Consider the following 20,475-nt stretch of genomic DNA (forward strand, 5'->3'; position numbering starts at 1 on the left):
TTCTTTGCTGCCCTCCTTGAGACCAGGCCTTGCTCCAAGAGTCTCCGCCTCACAGTGCGTGCAGATGCACTCACACCTGCCTGCTGCCATTCCTGAGCAAGCTCTGCACTGCTGGTAGCCCGATCCCGCAGCTGAAACACTTTTAAGAGACGGTCCTGGCGCTTGCTGGTCTTTCTTGGGCGCCCTGGAGCCTTTTTGGCAACAAGGGAACCTCTCTCCTTGAAGTTCTTGATGATGCGATAGATTGTTGACTGAGGTGCAATCTTTCTAGCTGCGATACTCTTCCCTGTTAGGCCATTTTTGTGCAGTGCAATGATGACTGCATGTGTTTCTTTAGAGATAACCATGGTTAACAGAAGAGACACAATGATGCCAAGCACCAGCCTCCTTTTAAAGTGTCCAGTGGTGTCATTCTTACTTAATCATGACAGATTGATCTCTAGCCCTGTCCTCATCAACACCCACACCTGTGTTAATGGAGCAATCACTGAAACGATGTTAGCTGGTCCTTTTAAGGCAGGGCTGCAATGATGTTGAAATGTGTTTTGGGGGATAAAGTTCATTTTCTATGCAAATATTGACTTTGCAAGTAATTGCTGTTAAGCTGATCACTCTTTATAACATTCTGGAGTATATGCAAATTGCCATTAGAAAAAATGAAGCAGTAGACTTTGTAAAAATTAATATTTGTGTAATTTTCTAAACTTTTGGCCATGACTGTAGTTATATTGTACATTTTTATTTTTTTCACTTTCATTAGGGTGGCCTTATTTCTGATGATAACTTACTTTCCTGCATTATCTGCACATCGGTGGCATGTGCTATATGTCTAAAGTTATGAATTGGAGATCATGGCCAGAACGTGTTCATATACTATAGGTGCTGTCACACTTAGCGATGCACCATCGATCCCGACCATGATATGACGCGGTCAGGATCGCTGGTGCATCGCTAAGTGGTTGCTAGTGAGCTGCCACACAGGCAGCTGCGGATGCTGCGGATTTGAAACTGCAGCAAATCTGCGCGGAAAAATCAGCAGCATGTGCACTGCGTTTTTCATTTTCCAGTATCTATAGTGGTACTGTACACCACAGCAGAAACTGCTGTGGATCTGCAGGGCCAAAAACGCTGCGGATCTGCAGCAGAATCCGCAACGTGTGCACATGGCCTAACGTATGGAAAGTGCTATGGTAATGGCTGGAAACTGGAGCTAGCCAATCATTACTGGAAAGTCTGCTATTCTCCTGGAAGGTTTCTCTTTACTTTACTGGACCTGGTGGCACAGTGGGTGGGCACCCTGCAGATGTGGGCCGCTTTTCCATCATGTAATGCCAGCTTTACTGTATCGTGTATTTGATCTCCACACACATCGGTCATTGTTACAGGAGGGAACGGGCACTTTCCTGCTTACAACAGACTGACTTAGATTTTCCATGAAGTTTCTATTCATTTTCCATGACTTTTTTTAATCACTTCCCTTACTCATGTAGTGCTTCTGGCAGACAACCAAATGCCGTTTATTGCCTTTCTGACTGCGCTGTAACATCATGTCATAGCAGAAATCCTGGGATTTTTCAGAAGAACCGGCATGACCTATGTGTAATGAAGAGTTAATGATCGTGAGGCAGAAACATATACTTCAGTGGTCCCGTATTCTGCATATATTGATTATTTTTTTTTATCTCTTTCTTCTAGGGCCCTGATCAGCTCCCAAGATGTCATCTCGAAATTCACATAGAGATGATGCTGAACGCTACCTTTTTGTCGATCGTAACCCTGTGAGTATCACTGCCACACAGGCTGACTGGACAGCGAAGAAGCAGGTCTGGGTACCCTCTGAAAAGCATGGCTTCGAAGCGGCCAGCATCAAAGAAGAGCGGGGTGATGAGGTGGTGTTGGAACTAGCAGAAAATGGCAAAAAAGTAGTGGTCAATAAGGATGACATCCAGAAGATGAACCCACCCAAGTTTACCAAGGTGGAGGACATGGCTGAATTGACTTGTCTGAACGAGGCATCTGTCCTGCACAACCTGAAGGATCGCTATTACTCCGGACTCATCTATGTGAGTACCGCTTACATTAAGTCATGTTGTTTATCATTCTTGTGGAAATGAGCAGATACATTTGCTGGACTTTGTCCCAAAGGACAGGTTAGTTATCTGTGGCTGCTGGACTGAGCCCTGTGGACCACCTCGTACCTCCTGGCATCCGCAGCTCCTCTTATATTAGCTGGCCTGGTGCAACTTCGTTTGTGTGTCACTCTGCCATGATGTCATACTAGGCCGGCTGATCAAGAGGAGCCGCTAATGAGGTGTTGTGCTGAGCTCCTGTCCAGTGGCCACAAAATACTGACATGTGCTCTGGATCAGGGTTCTGCGAATCAATTTGTTCATCTCTAATAGTAAGTTATTGTTACATGTGTGAAAAAGGCAAAGGAAGCCATTGTATTTCATGCTACCCTCTAGGAATATATATAGAAGAGATGTGTATATGGGGGATGTGGTGAGACCACTGGCATTTCATCCACTTCATACTGTCATACACTTCTCATAGTCTGACTCCAGTGCAGTAAATTTACAAGTGGCTTAGACCTGTTAATATATTAGTTTCCTTATTGTCTGCACGTGAGGTAGAGAAGCAGATCCATGAGCAGATGTTGGTTTGTGCTATTGTTTATGCCAGGCTCTCCATGCCAAGAGCAGGAAAAATGTTTAGGAATGAGAAAAGTTTCATATTTTTGTGCAGAAATTCCATTCTCCCACATTGTCAGCATCGGCTCTATAGCTACGGTCACGGATAGTAAAGCTTCGGGACCACCAATTGATCAGAAGAGCATTGTTCAGTCTGTGCTGTGGAATTCTGTAGAGCCATGATCCCGATTGTGTCCCTTCTGTCCTCTACCATCCGTAGGCACATTAGGCCGAGCCTCTCAATCCCCTTCTGTCCTCTACCATCAGTTGTCACTTTAGGCCAAGCCTCTCCTTCCCCTTCTGTCCTCTACCATCAGTAGGCACATTAGGCCAAGCCTCTCCTTCCCTTTCTGTCCTCTATCATTAGTAGGCACATAAGGCCAAGCCTCTCCTCTACCATCAGTAGGCACATTAGGACGAGCCTCTCCTTCACCTTCTGTACTCTACCATTAGTAGGCACTTTAGGACGAGCCTCTCCTTCCCCTTCATCCTCTACCATAAGTAGGCACATTAGGCCAAGCTTCTCCTTCCCTTTCTGTCTTCTACCATCAGTAGGCACATTAGAAAGAGCCTCTCCTTCCCCTTCTGTCCTCTACCATTAGTAGGCACATTAGGCCGAGCTTCTCCTTCCCCTTCTGTCCTCTACCATTAGTAGACACATTAGGACAAGCCTCTCCTTCCCCTTCTGTCCTCTACCATTAGTAGACAACTTAGGACAAGCCTCTCCTTCCCCTTCTGTCCTCTACCATCAGTAGGCACATTAGAAAGAGCCTCTCCTTCCCCTTCTGTCCTCTACCATTAGTAGACACATTAGGACAAGCCTCTCCTTCCCCTTCTGTCCTCTACCATTAGTAGACAACTTAGGACAAGCCTCTCCTTCCTTTTCTGTCTTCTACCATCAGTAGGCACATTAGAAAGAGCCTCTCCTTCCCCTTCTGTCCTCTACCATTAGTAGACACATTAGGACAAGCCTCTCCTTCCCCTTCTGTCCTCTACCATTAGTAGACAACTTAGGACAAGCCTCTCCTTCCCCTTCTGTCCTCTACCATCAGTAGGCACATTAGGCCGAGCCTCTCCTTTCCCTTCTGCCTAGTTTGCACATTCCATCACCGGCTGTGTAACCCTGGCTGGTGGTGACCTCAGGACAGCATTGTGCTCAGGAGACAGGTGGATTCCTGCCCAGACTTGTACTTCATGCAGGTGGATTATTTTGCTGTTGTCTCTATGATACTCAGGAATGTAATGAGCTTGTACGAAAACAGGATCTGAAATAACACCTGTGCTTAGAATTCACGGCTAGTATGGGGAATAACGTCACATGGCAATATCATTCTTATAGCATATTCCCATATACTTTATCTGTCTTTAGGTTTCATTCCTTGTTTAGTCTTAAAGATAATCTGTCTCCAGGTTTTTACTTCCCCATATGAGAGCTGCATGGTATAGGGGCAGAGACCCTTATTCCAGCAATGTATCACTTAGTTTACAATTTGCTGCAGTTCTGATCAACTGATTTCTCTGCTGCAGATCTAGCAGCTCTCTGAATGCTGAGCTCTGTATAGCACCACCCACACCACTGATTGGCAGCTTTCTGTGTACACTATGCATAGGCAGAAAATTGGCAAACGGTGTTGGTGGGGTTTACTAGTCCTCTAGTGATAATCTCCTGCTGATAAAATAGTGATAACCTACAGCAAGCAGCCAAGTAAGTGACACATACCAGGAATCAGGGTCTAAGGTAATGCTAAAATGGGGTCTACCTTGGCATTCCAACCAGGAGAATTTTCCAGGCAGCATTCATCTACTGGGACATGAATTAGTTGTAGAAAAATATAATTTTTTTCTTGCCCATGGTGGACACAGTGTGGCAAATCTCATCCCCACACTGCACAAAATAATCCACCGCACATGTTAACCTGTGATGTAGATACTAAATCCAAGTAATGTCAATATCTGCTGCAGATTTTCACATTTGTTATACATGGGGTGAATAGAGCAGCTCATCCGGAGTGTCATATCTGTGATTAGTGTGCATGGAAGGCCACGCTCACATAATGAAAATTGGGCCAGTCAGAACCGAAAATGGCGTCCATGACTGGCTCTGTGTGCAGCTCCGTGTCCTTGTCCACACTGCGGATGTGTGACAGAGCTGATACTAATTGCATGCATTATCCTGGTCTGTACAATGTACCATGCCCTGATTTTTGGCATCCTGGCTATAATAGGTCAGTGCACTCTGTGTTCGCACCCATTATATATACTTGTCTGAACTAGCCCCAAGACTTGCTCATTTTCTCGCAGATACCTGCAGTGGCAAAATCTTTGGTAAAATGTGTAGATGTGAATGTATCCAATACTCCAAATATAACTTGTCATCACATGGGTACACAGTCCTCGCCCTAAGAAATGGCTGCACTGACGCTGAGTGTCTCCTAGCTAAAGCTTTGGTTTTGCTGACTCCATAGAATTTCCTTGTTCACACTACCGCTGAAGATTAGAAGCCATGTCCTAGATTTGTTGAGGCGTGTCTTCGGCTGTCATAAACCATTGTGGAGAGACCTTTGCTTAGGTGTAGACACTGGAAAGAGGCAGAAATGGAGGAAGGTGTGCTCCGACCTCACACTGCACCTGCCGGTGTCCTCAGGAGCCGGATGTAGACCCTGAGCTACTGAGGGAGCAGTACGGGGGAAACGTTCACTTTAGGAAACCTTGGAGAAGAGAAATGTCACCTCACAGTAATTACAGAGGACAAGATGTACAGCCGAAAGATTACAGTGACATTTCATGGCACCTATACGATCAGGGATGCAGGATTATTGACCCGTTATTGGGTAGATGAGCTTGTTCTGTAGAGTATAGTCACACTGGACTTTCTGCAGTGGAAAATGGGCAGAGAATGAAATCCAATCAGTTTCATAAAATCTCATCCAGTTCGCTGGTCCCGTAATAAGCATTGTGAACATCCTCTTGGATCACTGAAGGATTCCTACTAAATAGCCAGCCCACCATTGGTGATGGCTCAGGGGCCTGTGACCCCTCTGTACTTGTCCCATGAGCAGCTTGCCCAAGGTTATCCTCCCCTTTCCAGAGTAAATCTTCCCATTTTCTGATCATTACAGATATTTATGTTGACCACTACAATTCCAGAAAGGAGGACATTAAACACTGACTTGTCTCCTAATCATGACACCAAGGAACCCAAGAGCCAGTTACATTAAGGCTGTGTGCACACGCTGCGGATTAGGTGCGGATTCATCCGCACGGATTTTGAAAAATCCGCAGGTGAAACCGCAGGTCAAAATACCTGCGGTTTTACCTGCGGATTGCTCTGCGGTTTTACCCTGCGGTTTTTCATCTCCTCAATGGAGGAGATGGCAAACCGCAGGAGAATCCGCAGAAAGAATTGACATGTCAATTCTTTCTGCGGATTGAAAACCGCAGATTATCCGCGCGGAAAATTCCGCACCGTCTGCACTGCGGTTTTTGATTCCCATAGGGAATCATGGTACTGTACACCGCAGCAGAAACTGCTGCGGGTCCGCAGCGGCCAAAACCGCTGCGGAACCGCAGCAAAATCCGTAGCGTGTGCACACAGCCTAAAGGTAGAAAGATCCGGCACTTGTGGACGTCCATACAGAGGGAGAGTAGGAATGTCTGCCTTTTCTGTGGCTTCTCCTCCACTATCACGTAAATGATTAATCCTCCACTCTGCAGCAGTCTGATGTCTGCGCTACTGATGGATGTCTTCTTTCAGCAGTGCAATGACTGGGCCTTGTACTAGGAAAGAGTTAAATCAGGTGCAGGACATAATGACAGTCTGCTCTGCCTGTCTTTCCAGAGCTTGCAGAATGCAGCGGCCATTACGGTGCCCCACACTCATGGGTGTACTTGTGTTTGTCTGACAGGATTATACGCAGAAAAATACTTCTTGTTCAAGCAAGTAGATTTGGAAATGAAAAGGGCAGAGGAGTTACTGTGTGCAGCTGCGCCCACTGTATATGCATATATACACGATAGAGCTTTGCTGCCTTACTGGATACCATTCATGGGGTCTGTCTGCAGTCTGACATGTTCCCGTCTTCTGCCACTCAGTAACTCACAGGCTGCTTCATCAGGGGACACCAGATAATGATGTCCTGACACCGCAATCACAGCATCATTGTTGACCTGATGACATGGAGACATTTCTGGAGGAATCAGCGGTGCCGAGCAGTGCAGGAGCCACCACCATAGAGCTCACCGCTCCGCACAGCGTCATCCTGCCCCACCTGCGTGACAGTAGGCACATTGGGGCCTGTTCACATGTAGCGCATTTCAGGCCTTTTTTCCCTAATGACACACAGCATGTTAGTAACATGCTTGACCTGAGATGTGCCTTTTTCAAGATGCAGCATGTCAATTCTTTCAGCGTATTTTCAATGTTTATCAGCCTTTGAAATCAATGAGGGTCTTAATAGACATAGTCAAAATCAGGTACGGACTGGGGCTGAAATTCAGCCCTGGCATTTGAAATCACACAGGCCCATGCTGTCCCCGTCCCCAAGCACCAGATGGGATATATTACTACTAATATCATCCAGGATGGAGAAAAGGTATCAAACAAGGCAGCCCATGACCAGACAGGCCCTTCTGGCATGTGCCAGAATTGCCAGATGGCCAGTCCAGCCCTGGTAAAAATGTAGTTGAAAGTTTGCAGACATTTTTCAACGTTTTTTTTGTTGCATTTTTAGCCTTGAAGCGCAAATGCAACGAAAAGAATAAAAAACAAAAATCTGCCAATATTCTGCAAAAACGCTGCATCTGAACATGACCCTGTGCATGTTTTATTTCTGCTATCTACTGGGAAAGACAACGCCGTTTGTTCCAAAGGTGGCTAACAATCTAAGGCTGTGTACACTCAGTCTTTTTGCAGAGTTATTGGAGCAGAGACTGAGCAGAGCCTTGAAGTTTTGGAGGAGTTTTCAGTTTTTGCTAAGGATTTGGAGAATTTCCATTCATTTTGTGCTCCAGAACCTCCTAAAACACGATCAGTGTATGGCATTCCTCTTGCCTCTGTCTACCCCCTCATCATCTCACACACATGCAAGACTTCTAACTACTGGACCATGCAGACTGGTGAGGGGACGCTATAGATGGAAACCACTTATTGAGAGAACGCAAACCTTCAGCTGTAGAAGGTGACAGAAGTTGGGAATCCCTGACGTGATTCTTACCAGTGGTGCCAATGGCTGTAATGGAGTCCATTAGGTTGCTATCATGGAACTCAGCGTTTTACTAGCCAACATAGTAGCCAAGTCCACACCAAGGCCTACATGAAGATTGCTACCTCTGCCCTGGGCTTGTCCCCCTATTCTTCCAATATCACAGTTATGTATTGTGCCTATGGCAGGATTAGTGCGTGACGGCCCAAACGAGACATATATTGCCCTAATGACCATCGTGTGCGCTGTGGGAGTTTGCTGGAGAAGACATCTGTGGGAACTGTATTGTTTCTGCCGCTCCTGATGTGTTAATAAGATGAGTATATGTCCCATGAGTAATAGTGGGAAATGTCATTTTCCTTTTCTCATTAGAGAAGACATCATTATTGTGTCTGGCATTACTTTATTATTGTGATGCAGTCAGAGTAAGGCTTTATTGCCATTATTATTAGCATTCTTATTAACATTAATCTTTCTGTCTTGCCGGTGTCCTCATTAAGGGCAGGGCAGCCCTACATTTCTTGGCACACGTGGAAATCAGGCATAGATTATGTGACGTAGGCAGACACATCACACAACCCAGTGGAGCGATGTTAGAGTACCGTGAGCGTAACAACACGCCGGTGTTATCTTCTATGATGGTGGTCGTGTGGAGGCCAAAGCCTATGGCCATTACGTTCCTCAGTGCCGTCCTTTCCATGCAGGTGGTACAGTTCCTAGGCTGGCATTTGCCCCTTATCTCTTTGTGTACGCAGGGCTGTGGAGTCGGTAAGCCAAACCTGCGACTCCGACTCCTCAATTTCCCTTACACCAACTCCGACTCCGACTCCACGACTCCGACTCCCACACATATTGCTTATATTTAAGTGAAAAATGTATTGTAGTACAATGTGAACCTCAGACATTTAATCATTTTTATGATCCAATAATCAAGATATTTAGATAGAACAGAATATATATATTGGTGTACTACCCAGTTTTCATTCTTTTTGGTACAGATACGATATGGATAGACAGATATGGATAAATGGATAGATAGAGCAGATTTCTAATCTGCTTTTGCTATTGAAAACATTATCTATGAGCTCAAAAACCTTTCAGGTGATGCAGTTTTTTAAAAAGATGATCTGCTTTTGCAACTGAAAAACGTATCCTCAAAAAACACAGGAAAAACGCTGTGTGTGAATGTAGCCTTAGATCAGGAATATAACAGCCATTTATAGGACATTTCATAACTTTCCCAAACTCCTATGAAAAAATATTCAGCACATTCTGCATTGAATTACTGTACCCAATTTATTATATATTTTAGGAGTCGGTCCATTTTATACCGACTCCAACTCCGACTCCACCAAAATGAGCACCGACTCCGACTCCACGACTCCGACTCCGACTCCACAGCCCTGTTGTGTAGCCCATGTGGTTTGTCCGTCCCTGCTATGTGTGTACTCGGCCTGATCCGATTTTCTAGGAAGCGTGCTCTCGTCTGGATGAGGGGATGATGGTATTTAGGCTGTGCCATGCTGTTTGCCCAGTGAGAGTCACTGAGGGCCGAGCCTCGCTCTCTAAAGCTCTGTCGGAGAAGCTGGAGCAGACGCCTGTAATTGTAGGAGTTGTCCCACCGCTCGCTCTTTAGGAGACTTATGAGGGATAGGTGTGGTCGCTTTGGCTTCTGCTACAGGAAATTTGCTTTGTTTCGCTTCCTTTCCCATTTTATACCAGTGTAATTTCCTCAGCGGAGATGTCATCGTAGTCTGCACATACATGGATGTTTGCTCTGTTGTTGCCCCCACATGATTCATTCTCTTGTGATAAGAAAGAATTCCAGAAGAAACAGCACGGACTCCGAACAGAACATGGCCACTGCCTTCTGTCAGGCAGACCTTCCACAGCTTATGGACTGCTCCGTGTAGCCCGCTCCTACCGGCTTCAGGGAACATCATGGTGTACTGCTTGCTAACAGTTTCCCTGCCAGTTTGGCAGCTTCTATATCATATTATGTAAAATTACATAAATAGAGGTGTTACCAGACTCCGGAAGCACAGTACCCTCATGACCAAAAGTTTTCAGCCTGAGACAAATTTTGGTTTTCACAATGTTTTCTGCTCCAGGGTTTTTAGATCTTTTAGTCAGATGGTTCTGTGGTTACTGAAGTACAGTTATCAGCATTTCATGAGATTTTACACTTTTAGTGACAAATCCATCAAATTTATACAGAGACTGTGCCCTGACAGCTGGATATTAGCTTCTGGGACAAATCCTGACTGATGGCAACCCATTCCTCTCTAAATCAGTGCTTTAAAGGGTTTTTTTTGCTATGGGGCTAAGAACTAGCTGGCAGGTAGTTGCCGACCATGTTCTGCACTTCGACAGTCTTCTCCGGATCATAGCTCAATCCTGCCGGCGATTCTCCCTCTTCCAGTGACATCATGTCAACACGGCAGATTCTTCTCTTCCACTCTGCTCTGTCGATGGGACGTCACTGCCGATGTCATGCTGATTGACAGCCGACTCAGCCTAACACAGCAGGCAGCTGGCTGTCTATCAGCGTGATGTCAGCATTGATGGCCCGCCACAGAGCAGAGTGGAAGAGAAAGACCTGCTCTGCCGACATGAGGTGAAAGGAGGTAGGGGAATCGCCTCCTGAGCCCGAACAGATCATTGCAGGGCAGAACAGGCAGGTAGCTAGAAATTACCTGCCAGCAAGTTCTTAACCATAGCAAAAAAAAAAAAATCTTGTCTAACCCCTTTAAGTTTATCACAGTTTCTGTGTTTTCATTTGTACACTAGCTTTTTTGAGGATTGACCACAGGATCTGAATGCGATTATGATCTGCCGAGTTTCCTGGCCATGGGCCCAAAATTTCCATGTTTTCTTCATCAAGCCACTTGGTTATCACTTTTGGTTTGTGGCATTGTGCTCCATTTATCATTTAGGAAAAAGCATTGTCCATCAGCACATTGCTCCTGGGGGAAATTGCTCTTGGAGGATGTTTAGATCCCATTTATTCATTCCAGTGCTTTTAGCCAATATTCAGAGTGAGCCCCCTTCCTTGCATGAAAAAACCCACACATGAATGGTCTCCGGGTGCAGAATATTGGTCTGTCATTGATGTTTTTCTTGGAGAGAATCCTCTTTAGGAGACAGTCCTGGCATGCACCATTTGGGGCGTCCTGAAGCCTTCTTAACAGCATTTTATTTGTGTTTTTAATGATACAGTAAATGTCTGATTTAGGGGCAATCTTTCAAGCAGCAATGTCCTTGCCTGTAAAGCCCTTTTGATAGAGAATGATAAATGCACAGGTTTCTTTGAAGGTAACCATGGTTAACAGAAGAAGTCAATGGTTTCAAGCACCAACCCCTTTTAAAGTATCTGACTGCTGTCATAAATCATCAGCCTTGCAGATTGACACCAGCTGCTTTGCCTCCTAACACTTTCTCCTGAGCTAACCAGATCACTGACATGATGGAGGCGGGTCATTTTGTAGTAGGACTGAAATTCAATGGGAATGGAGTTTTTGTGATTAAGGTAATTTTCATTGCAAGGAATGACTCTTCAGTTCATCTGATCACTCTTCATAATAATGTAGTTAATGCAAATTGCCACTGTAAAAACTGAAGCAGCAAACTTAAAAAAATGAGGACTATTTAGTCTCGAAAAAAGATGACTGAGGGGTGATCTAATAATCATGTATAAGTATATAAGGGGACAATACAAGTTTATGCCAAGGAAGGTGACGGTCACAAGGGGGCATTCTCTGCGTCTGGAGGAGAGAAGGTTTTTCCACCAACATAGAGGAGGATTCTTTACTGTTAGGGCAGTGACAATCTGGAATTCCCTGCCTGAGGAGGTGGTGATGGCGAACTCAGTCGAGGGGGGCAAGAGAGGCCTGGATGTCTTCCTGGAGCCTAACAATATTGTATCTTACAGTTATTAGGTTCTTTAAATCCCCAGATCTACGTCCTTCTATACTGATGGAATATAGGCTGAAATGGGTTGACAAATGTCTTTTTTTCGGCCTTGCTATGTTACTAAACTTTGTGAAAACCAGAATTTGTGTCACTATCAAAATTTTTGGCCACAACTGTAGATAAGAATGGAAATTAAGGTGCCGATGATTCAAGCTAATTCTGAAATTTCATACAAATTTTCACTTTTCACGCGTTTTTGCGCAAATTACAATTTTTGAAATATGCAATATAGAAAAGGGCTCTAAACCAATGTATCAATTGTCTCATATTAATGTAAAATGTAGTCAAATTGAAACTTTACTAAAAAAGTGTTGCACTACAAGACTACTATTTCCCACGCTGTTTTAAGACCGCTAGGACCTGGCTAGAATATAGAACTTTATAGCATTGCAATTATAAATATTCTGCACGTCACTTAACCACATACCGTACTTTTTTTAAGTTTTGGCGTAAGTACTTAAAAATAATGTTATACTGGCTTAAAATACTGATAAATTTTGCTCAGATATTTTGTGCAAAAATTTAGTGCAAGCCTTTGGTATTTCTGAATGTATATGATTACACAGATCCAGAACCTCGGGTGCGTCCACACATTGCAGGGAAAATCTGCATTCTAAATTATCCGGAGCTGTGAATTTGAGATCCACATCAGGTCCATCTAAGCTGCACACTTTGCTGTGGACTTTGCTGTGGACTTTGCTGCACACTTTGCTGTGGACTTCGCTGGGGACTTTGCTGTTTGCTGGTAAAATCTGATGCAAAATTACCGCGTTTCCGGAGCAAATTCTGCAGCTGATTTTACGCTTTGGATACAGTGAGTGGATTATTAGTCCAGGCTGAATGTACAACGAGCAGTCTGCAATCTGTTACTGATGGCAGTGTTTCCCCTTTACATCCAGACATATTCAGGTCTCTTCTGTGTTGTGATTAATCCGTACAAGAACCTGCCCATATACACGGAGCAAATAGTGGAAATGTATCGAGGAAAGAAACGACATGAAATGCCTCCACATATATATGCAATCTCAGAAGCCGCATACCGGAGCATGCTTCAAGGTGAGACACACTTTGTGAAGGACCACTCAACCTAAAAAACAGCTGATGCAGTGTGGTGGGAGGAGATGGGGTTATTCCTTCCTATTAGGATGAAGGACAATGGACGGAGCCAACGAAGGGTCAGATAAAATGCAGTTTATTAATGCATTTCGAAGTTTTATACACCTTCGTTCTCAGGGCAAAATCACCAGATCCTTCATTGGCTCCATCCATCATCCTTCATCCGAATAGGCAGCCTAGGATTAACCCCATCCCCACCCACCACATTGCATTATATGGGGGTCTACAGCAGCCTTTCTAAGTGATTTCTGTGGTTGGGCTCACACAGCCTGAGGCAGGTGAGCACTTCCCTCACTCACCCATGGGTATCTATTAATTGGTGCTATCTGAGCTCGCTCGGGTACTAATAGAGGGTCTTCGGCTTGCTCGAATGCTATGTTCGAGTCCCCGCGGCTGCATGTCTCGTGACTGTTTGACAGTTGCATCACATACAGGGCATTTACCCAACAAGCAGTCTGTCCCTGCACGTGTTGCAGCTATCGTACAGCCACAACACATGCAGCTGCGGGGACTAGAACGTGATACACTATTAGAACTCGAGCATGCTCAGATAACACTTTATCCGAGCACACTCGCTCATCACTAGTTAAGACCCTATTGCGCCATTGTTTTCACCCAGCTCTTCCACGTAATAAAGAGCTGATGAGATTTCTGGTGGTTCTCAGAACTGAGCACTTGTGGGATGAAGTTGAGATCTTGGGGGCAGCATTTGCCTGGACTTCCTACCTGCAATCCAACTGAAGAACATAAAGGCGTTCTTTTCCCATAGATTTGATAGAAATAGAGGTAAAGACACACAGAACCTAGCGCCTGGATTTACGAGCAGTCACAAAGGCACACTATTAAAGTGGTTGTCCAGGACTTTTAGATTAATGGCCGGATACTGTAGATCCAGCTATTACTTGAGTCAGTAGGGGGCGGATGTGCAGTCCGTGGCCACTGTGCAGGTGACTGAGCTGTGCAGCTTGGCACATTGGGCCACCACCAGGAACAGCTGATCAGCCGTGTCACACCCCCACCGATCAGATCTTGAGAAAACCCCTTTAACCTGTGTGTCACTGGCTCTGAATGTGTAGCTGCTGCTCATAGGCATTCATTTGTTACCTTGCCTGGTGAAGGGGCTTTTGTGCTAGATCACATTTCTGGTCAGCCAATAACATATCACTTCTCTAATACTTTTGTCTGTTATTGAACAAAAATACAGAACATCACATGAATTTTACTGAGGTTTTTAAGGGGTAAAATACGTCCTTATTGAGGTCACCAAGTCAGGAAAGAAAGACCTTTAGGCCATGCAATTCCCCCTGGAAATTAAAATATGCAAATAGCCTTTTCAGAGAGGAAGGTAACACAGAATGTGGCACCATCTACTGGAGGTAGCAACCTCAAAAGTCAACACTGACCCTTTATACGTACGTCCCTGCCAAATGACTCGGGAAAGGAAGCCAAGTCATAAGACAAGGCCCTTTAGCTGGTTACATCCTATCATCTACATTTATAACATAGGCTGCTAAACAAAGTATGACGCGGGCTCAGGAGCTGATCCTACTTCATAGCAGCAGGTGCCAGCTGTGTTACCTAGCCAGCATCTGTCTTCCTGTGAGTACAGAAACCAAAGCTTGCTCCGATCTCTGTGCTTTAAGCACTTAACTACCACTATTAATTACTTACAGTAGCATTTAAAAGGGTATTACACCTACTACATATTGGAATAGGATCTTGGAGATGGGAATAGCCCTTTAAATTATGACCTGGCCGATACACGCAACCGGCCTCTGCTGCAGCCACCTTGGTCTTTAAATAAAGCTCAGCTACAGCCTACAGGCAGTATACTGTACTAGCTGGTGGCCCGATTCTAACGCATCGGCTATTCTAGAATATATATGCAGTTTATTTTTGAAGATTTAATAATAATGCAATAATGCACCCCCCAATCCTGATATGTATTGTTCTCTCACCCCCAATCCTGATAGGCATGCTACCCTTCAACCCCCTATCCTAGTATGCATGGTCCCCTGACCCCCCCAATCCTGGAATTCATGGTCCTCTCACCCACCAATCCTGGTATGCATGATCCTCTCACCTCTCTTTCCTGGTATGCATGATCCTCTCACCTCTCTTTCCTGGTATGCATGATCCTCTCACCTCTCTTTCCTGGTATGCATGATCCTCTCACCTCTCTTTCCTGGTATGCATGGTCCTCTTACCCCCCTTTCGGGGTATGCATGGTCCCCTCACCCCCCAATCCTGGTATGCATGGTCCTCTCACCCCCCAATCCTGGTATGCATGGTCCCCTCACCTCCCTATCCTGGTATGCATGGTCCCCTCACCCCCCTTTCTTGGTATGCATGGTCCCCACACCCCCCTTTCTTGGTATGCATGGTCCCCTCACCCCCCAATCCTGGTATGCATGGTCCCCTCACCCCCCAATCCTGGTATGCATGGTCCCCTCACCCCCCAATCCTGGTATGCATGGTCCCCTCAACCCCTAATCCTGGTATGCATGGTCCCCTCACCCCCCAATCCTGGTATGCATGGTCCCCTCACCCCCCAATCCTGGTATGCATGGTCCCCTCACCCCCCAATCCTGGTATGCATGGTCCCCTCACCCCCCAATCCTGGTATGCATGGTCCCCTCACCCCCCAATTCTGATATGCATGGTCCCCTCACCCCCCTTTCCTGGTATGCATGGTCCCCTCACCCCCCTTTCCTGGTATGCATGGTCCCCTCACCCCCCTTTCGGTGTAGCCGCGACCAATCAGTGTCGCGGCCCTCTGTCCGCGACCAATCAGCAACGTGGCCCTGTAGCCGCGACCAATCACTGCCGCGGCCCTGTACAAAAATATTAAAAAATAAAAAAAGTTATTCTCACCTTGCGACGGCCTCCTGTCTTCTTTCCACGCGCCCGACCTCGCGTTCCCAGTAATGCTTTGCGGTTTAGACCGCTGATGACGTCGGTCGTCTTTCTCGCTCTCACGAGAGTGATGTCGGTCTTCTTTCTCGCTCTCGCGAGAGTGACGTCATCAGCGGTCTAAGCCGCAAAGCATTACTGGGAATGCGAGGCCGGGCGCGTGGAAAGAAGACAGGAGGCCGTCGGAAGGTGAGAATAACTTTTTTAATTTTAATTCTCTTTTTTACAGATTAAGGCCTGCGCCTGCCGCTGATTGGTCGCAGCCTGGCGGGGGCCTGGCTGCCGCGACCACTCAGCGGCCCGCGATTTCGGTTACAGACAGACACGATAAGGCGTTTTTATATTTATATATATATATATATTGCAGTATATTGTAGAAATGATAACATGTTCATGTTTCCTAAGGAGAAATGAAAAGATAATACTTTAAATAATAAAATTAAAAAATGAATATATGTATGTAATAAACACAGAAAACCAAATGCGATGTCAAAACGTAATGCGTATCCAATATAAAATGCCCCGTGTCGATGATCTCATGGAGAAGCTAAGGTCAGCCAGAGACATCAACAACCTGGACCTAATGAAAGGTTATTGGCAAGTTCTTCTCTCTCAAAGTGCAAAGGAGAAGAAGGACTTCGCTACATCTGACAATTGCTTCCAGTATACCAGAATTCCATTTGGGCTGGAAGGAGGCCTAGCTTTCTCCCGGAGGGCCATGGACCAGTTCTTAGCCCCTCACAAAGAAAATACATTGCAGCTAACCTCAACGATATTGTGATATTTAGCCCAGATTGGTGAAGTCATGTTCAGAAGGTCCAGGCTGTGCTGGATGCACTGAGGAAGAGAGGTATGGGTTACCATAAAACCAAAGAAGTGTGCCATGGGGAACATGAAGGGAAAATACTTGGGCTACATAATCGGAAAAGGAGAAGTAAACTGCAAGTGAATAAGGTGGAAGCAATCCAAAATTGGTCTCCAAGAAACAGGTTCCGGCATTTCCAGGAATGGTGTGATACTGTCAGCAGGGTATCCTGAATTTCACCATGATAGCCGCTCCCCTGACCCACTTTTAAGGCACAAAGATGTCAGTGGCCAAATGATCTCTTGAAGCAGAGATGGCCTTCCAAGAGTTGAAACTCAGGGCTACAAGACTTCAACTTTAATGTGGAACACAGGCCTGGGAAGCTACACGACAACGCAGATGACCTGTCTAGACATCGCTATATGGTGACTGAAGGTGCTTTGGGCAAGCTCTGGAGATGTGCTTTTGTGTTAAGGAAAGCTGGACGTATGGAGATTGCAGGTCTGGATTGAATGTCCTTTGCTAAAGGACATGGAAGCTGGAATCTAAGCTGGTGGGCTAACCAGCCCTATTGTATGGACTTCTTGCTTTATGTTTTACCTTCTGCCGGACCAAGACTGTATTTATGTTTTCTGGTGATGTAGTTTGAGGATTGCAATAAACCAGACTGACTTTAAATAGAAACGATTCCTAAAACCTGGAAAAAGTATCCATAATCACCCTTTTCCCTGCTCAATAAAGAAATGTAAAAATAACAAAAAAAAAACATATTTCATGTTGTTGATATTAAAAAGTCTAATCTTTCAACATTATTTAAATCATATGTTAAACAGCAACAAAAACGCCACCAAAAGTTTGTAACTCCAGATTGGCCAGTTTTTGTTGGCCACATTTGCACCCCCCCCCCAAAAAAAAAGCAAAAAAGCAATAAAAAGAGATCAAAATGTCATATGTAACCCAAAATAGCATCAATAAAAATGTCAGCTCAAGGCACAAATAACAAGCTTTTATCTAACTCCAGTGACGGAAAAATAAAAAAATTCTGAATCTCAGAATATGGCAGCATGACAATTGGTTTTTATTTTAATTTAATTTTTTTAAGTTTCACGAGTATTTTTTGTCACCAACAGTAGTAGTAATAATGATAAAGACTGGACAATTTTAGCATTACCATAATCAAACTGACCTGCAGAATTATGGTGCCAGGTCATTTTTAATGACTTCCATAATAAAAAAAAACAATGGTGAAAGTGCAAAAACAGAAAAATCCCTGCTGGTTAAAGGGTAGCTGTTGTCTTTTAAGATTGCTCCCTCCAGTAGGTGGAGCTAGAGTCCCTGCTACCTTCCTCTATGGAGCGGCCGTTTGCATGGACGTTACTGACAGTATAGGGGCCCTGAGCCATGGACACGGTTATGTAGGTCACACCAGATCCGTGGATCATTATGTCCAGATTGACGTGTAAAGCCAAAGACTTATTGCAGGATATTAATCTTGCACCACTTACTGCAGCCTCACACCCACATCACAAACAAGAGTCTGCAAATATTGCACAGCGTCATGATTGCTTCACCTGAGAACAAATATGATATTGGCATTTGTAATGACCTGTTTATTTACCTGTCTTTTATTTCTTCCCTCTAGATCGGGAGGATCAGTCAATTCTGTGCACGTGAGTGACATGTTGCATTATGAGATTTGCCTCTTTGGGAATAATGGCGTACTTGTCTAGGACAGGCTAGTGGTAGCTGTTTCCTCTCTTACATTCTCTATCATGTTTTTACCTGAGCTCCATTATATATATATATATTTTTTTTTTTCAGATAGGGTATTACTTATTTTGTATGCTATTCTGACCCTTTTAAAAAGAATGCAAAATGGATAACACTTTTAAGGGAATCTGACATATAAAGTACACTCATGCATTTATTATTTCACCTGTTTTGCTTATGTTTTATAAATGCAGTGGAGAATCAGGGGCTGGAAAAACCGAGAACACGAAGAAAGTAATCCAGTACCTGGCTCACGTGGCCTCTTCACACAAGGGCCGTAAAGAGCACACCGCGCCGGTAAGAGCTCTATGTGTGCGGCTGTGTTACCAGCAATGTAGATAGCAGACGCACTCCACCACAAATGCTGACAGTAATTGACATATTACATGACCATCAGAAAATGACATAAACCACAGTTAACATGAAGATTACATAGCATTAAGCCTACTTCCCTAGTGGTACACTGCAGTGCTAACATTACATCAATCAGAATCCTTTGGCCTTTTTCACACATCCTGATATTTCTGGTACAGGAAAAACGTGTACCATAGATATCGGTGTCCTTGTGTGTCATACTTATAGCATATGTGTGCCGCCCATGTGTCGCATCTGTGCCACACATACCGGCTCCTGGGAAGCAGCAGTACAGTTAGCTCTGTTCCTCGGCACCAGGTGCTGAAGACCGCTCTCTTGATTCTCCCCTGCTCGCAGTGAGATCGGCGCTAACAGGGGAGAATGTTGAGAGTTATATTCAACTGAAAACAATGAGAGCAGACAGTGGCTGATGGGAGTATTCATCAGACGCTGCCTGCACTATAAATAAACCTGCGTGGGTTCCCCTGTATTTTTGATAACCAGCCAGGCAAAACTCACAGCTGCCAGCTTCAGCAAGGCTGGTTATTAATAATAGAGGCTGTTTTTTTTAAAATTATTTAAATGAATAATTTTCAAAAATTTACGTGGGGTCCCCTTCATTGTTGACAGCCAACCTTGCTAAAGCAGACAGCTGGGGGCTGGTATTCTCAGGCTGATAAGGGGCCATGGATATTGCACCTCCACCCCCAGCCTAAAAATAGCAGCCTACTTGCCCAGAAAAGGCACATCTATTAGATGCGCCAATTCTGGTGCTTTGCCCGGCTCTTCCCACTTTCCCTGTAGCGGTGGCAAGTGGGGTTCACATTTGTGGGGTTGATGTCACCTTTGTATTGCCAGGTGACATCAAGCCCACGGTTTAGTAATGGAGGAGCGTCTATAAGACACCTATCCTTTACTAATACTATAGTTGTATGGTGAATAAAGACACAGCCAGAATAAAGTCCTTTATTTGAAGTAAAAACAAAACACACTTTTCCATTTTTATTTAAAAATAACACACAGTTATACTCCCCTAACACCCATTCCATTGAATCCCTCATCTCCTGTAATAAAACTAAAATAAAAAACACCAATATCTCTCACCTGTCCAACGTTCTGTCCCACGCTGTAATCCATGTCTAGGGATGAATAGTTTTCAACTTGCATAGGGGAAAGATGCAACCAGTTCCACACACGGTGGGTGGAAACACCCTAACATGTGCACAGACCCATTCACATGTCCACAGACCCATTCACATGTCCAATTCACTTCTATGTCTGTAAGTGTCTCCGGTACGTGTGAAAACGGTCACCACACCTACCAGACACATGGACATCTGAAAGAGGCCTTAATATAGGTCCTTAAAGGGAGGTTGTCATTGCTCCGTGATCCTCAATATTATAGGCTTAATCAGTGATCCTTTATATTGTAGGATTAATCAGTGATCCTCTATATTGTAGGATTAATCAATGATCCTCAATATTATAGGCTTAATCAGTGATCCTTTATATTGTAGGATTAATTAGTGGTCCTCTGTATTATAGGAGTAATCAGTGATCCTCTGTATTGTAGGGTTAATCAATGATCCTCTATATTGTAGGATTAAACAGTGGTCCTCTATATTGTAGGATTAATCAGTGATCCTCTATATTG

General features: G+C 44.7%; 1 protein-coding gene across 6 annotated transcripts in view; it reads left to right on the forward strand.

The window, feature by feature from the left end:
- LOC141082566 (myosin-10-like) overlaps positions 1 to 20,475 on the forward strand; it is a 197,448-nt gene that overhangs the window by 112,930 nt on the left and 64,043 nt on the right. For all 6 annotated transcript variants that reach the window (XM_073566532.1, XM_073566537.1, XM_073566531.1 and 3 more), the window contains exons 2-5: positions 1,696 to 2,063; positions 12,763 to 12,919; positions 18,340 to 18,367; positions 18,662 to 18,764. In XM_073566532.1, coding sequence (XP_073422633.1) covers positions 1,716 to 2,063; positions 12,763 to 12,919; positions 18,340 to 18,367; positions 18,662 to 18,764 — 636 coding nt within the window. In that variant the 5' untranslated portion in view covers positions 1,696 to 1,715. The remainder of the gene's footprint in view (positions 1 to 1,695; positions 2,064 to 12,762; positions 12,920 to 18,339; positions 18,368 to 18,661; positions 18,765 to 20,475) is intronic.

Source organism: Dendrobates tinctorius, unplaced genomic scaffold, assembly GCF_039654945.1.
Source record: "Dendrobates tinctorius isolate UK_male_01 unplaced genomic scaffold, ASM3965494v1 ptg000018l, whole genome shotgun sequence".
NCBI classification, from domain to species: Eukaryota; Metazoa; Chordata; class Amphibia; order Anura; family Dendrobatidae; genus Dendrobates; species Dendrobates tinctorius.